We start from the raw sequence: 2,731 nt of genomic DNA, 5'->3' as shown, positions 1-2,731 counted from the left end.
GAGCTGGGACTACAGGCGCTCACCACCACGCCTGGCTTATTTTTTCTGTTTTTGGTAGAGACGGGGTCTCGCTCTTGCTCAGGCTGGTCTGGAACTCCTGAGCTCAAGCGATCCTCCTGCCCCAGCCTCCCAGAGTGCTGGGGTTACAGGTGCGAGCCACCACGCCCGGCCTCGTTAGGGCCTTGCAGTCTTCCTGGCTGGTGTCAGCAGCGCAGCAGCGCCTGCCCTTCCTTCACTCTTCTCCACTGGAGGGTCCCTGCCCACCGCCTCCCATGCGACCTGGGGGACAGCCAGCCACGCGCCTGCTGCCTTAACAGGTGGCTGCCGGAGTCCGCCCGCTGGCAGATCTCTATGGTCAAACCAGACCAAGCGCTTCAGGAGCTCAGAAAGGCGGCCGGGGTAAATGGCCACAAGGAAGTCCCAAAGGCACGGACCATTGAGGTGAGACGCTGCTGTTTGTGACCCAGAGTATGAGACTCGACCCAGGAAAGGACATGCCCTGGTGTCGAACCTGTATTGTCCCAGCACCACCTCTTGCGCCGCCAATAGCATCACTGCCAGCATCTCTACCACCACCACCAGTAATAACAGTGCAATTACCAACACCGTCGCCAGCGGCGTCACAACCATCCTTCACTGCCAGTACTACCAACGCCGCCACTAATGTCACCTTCAGCACCTCTCCAAGACATCACCACCACCATCACCAAAAACCGTCACCACCACCAATAACAATACCGCCATTACCCACGGCCTCAGCCCGCACGTGCGGCGCACCCGCCTCCCGGTTCTCGTTGTATTTGGGGAAACAGGCTGTGCGCATTTGCAGGCAGCCACGCAGAGGAAGCCGGTGCTGGAGGATGTGCTGCGGGAGATCAGAGGACACAGGGCTCCCCAGGGTGGGAGGATCGGGGAAGGCTTCCAGGAGGGGGTGAGCCAGAGCTGACAGCACCCAGCTGAGCACCGTGTGGGCAGGGCCCGGAGGTGCGGGAGGGGCTGCTTGGGTACTTGGGGTGGCCAGAGTGGGCGCACCCTGGCCCCAGCCTGGAGGCAGGAGGAGGGACGGCGTGGCTTTGAGTGCCTGCCAAGAGCATCCTGCAGCTACAGCTCGGAGGGCCAGAGCTGGGACACAAGACCCCTACTCGGGGCAGGGGAGGTGGACCGGGCCTGCGGAAGAGCCGGGGGCCCGGAAAGGCAGTTTTCTCCCCCATCCCCTCATCCCCAGGGCTCCTGACTGCAGAGGCCAAGGCCAGACCGGGCTCCCTCATCACTCCGCGCACCTGGCCACCATTCCCTGGCACGGGGGTGGGGTGAGGCCATCGCCAACATTCACTGTGTCCCCTTTTCTCCCCGGAGGTGGTGATGTCCAGCATGGAGGAGGAGGCGGCCTCTGAGAAGGACCACTGGTCAGTGCTGGACCTGTTCCAAGTGCCCGAACTCCGCTGCAGAAGCTGCGTCATGCTGTTGGTGATGGACGCCCAGCTGGTCACCCCTCCCAGAGATAGGGCTGGGGACAGGTGGGGGCGGGTGTCCAGGGAAAACAACACCTGCAGGCCTGGTGGGATGCATTTCTGAGTGGGACAGGGAGTGTGTGCACACCAGCACCCGTGGGGAGCCAGCGGGAGAGGCAGGGCTAGGAGAGGCCTCCTGGGCAGGCTACTGGGGCTAGAAGGATTGAACCGGGTAGAAGAGAGGATAGGATAGAACCAGCCCAGGATAGAACCGCGTCCCCAGAGCCAGGGGACCAGCAATGGCCGAAGAGGACCACTGCTGCCAGCACTGGAGACTCCTCCTAACAGCCACACTCCCATAGGGTGACCACGCCCTGGGCACTCCCTTGACTCCTCCCAGCAGCCCACTTCACAGATGGGGAGGGTGGAGCCCAGAGCGGTGAGTACCTCGCCCAAAATGACAGAGCCGCGTCAGAACCAGGCCCTGTCCTGACTCGGGAAGCTCCACCTCAGCACCCAGGGGCACCTGGGACCAGGAAAACGCCCTTAAAACAAATGCAGTTGAAGTGACCTTCAAAAAAGCGTACTAAAAGTAAGGATCAGGTTTGATTGGGACTTTTATCTTGAAATGAAACTGAAGATTAGGAAAACGTTTATTTTATGCTATATTTAACCACATATGGCTTGTGATGGCAAATATTTGCAATGTCTTAGAACAAAGATGGATCAAATGCCTTTTTTTTTTTTTTTTTGGCTTAAATTTTTTTTTCTGAGAAATCAGAAGGAGTTGGGCACTGCCAACGTCCATGGCCATTTTTTTGAAAACCTTCCAGGCTTCCCCGTCTCTGCAACCTTTGTTATGCAAATCAGAGGCTTGGAGCGGCTCACCTTGTGGGTTCTCTTGTCTTGACATTAACCCGGCCTGCCGCTATCTGTCTAAGGCTTGGAGCACCAGCCAGGCCGGCTCCACGTCACTGTCACTCGCATGAACTTCAGGCCACGCTGCTTTCCTCAGGGGCCGCGATGACTTTGCTCTGCAATTGTGGGGCCCGTGTTGTCAGATGTTTATTGGGTGAAGCAGTCGGGTGCCGTGAAGGGAAGGGCTGAGAGACTGTGGGGTTAAGCAGGGGTGGGGACAGATTTTAAAAGTGGCCGAGAACAATTTCACATTGAAGCCACTTGTGAATCCCAATTCCATCTCCAAACTGTGGAAATTTAGACCTTCTGAGTTCAGCTCCTCAGGAGCTTGTGGGGTGGGGGACCCCTGGGGCAGCAGCCTC

At 58.4% G+C, this 2,731-nt stretch overlaps 1 protein-coding gene across 1 annotated transcript in view; it reads left to right on the top strand.

Moving 5' to 3' along the window:
• Nucleotides 1–2,731, top strand: part of LOC105826722 (solute carrier family 22 member 11-like) — a 13,181-nt gene that overhangs the window by 4,197 nt on the left and 6,253 nt on the right. Inside the window, 3 exon segments of the mRNA XM_012664743.1 lie at nucleotides 318–441; nucleotides 1,357–1,467; nucleotides 2,013–2,017. Of these exon segments, the coding sequence (XP_012520197.1) occupies nucleotides 318–441; nucleotides 1,357–1,467; nucleotides 2,013–2,017 (240 nt within the window).

This window comes from Propithecus coquereli, unplaced genomic scaffold (assembly GCF_000956105.1).
Source record: "Propithecus coquereli isolate 6110/MARCELLA unplaced genomic scaffold, Pcoq_1.0 Scaffold120, whole genome shotgun sequence".
NCBI lineage: Eukaryota > Metazoa > Chordata > Mammalia > Primates > Indriidae > Propithecus > Propithecus coquereli.
The sequence above is the reverse complement of the archived record's forward strand: the minus strand, read 5'-3'. Positions and strand labels throughout refer to the sequence as shown.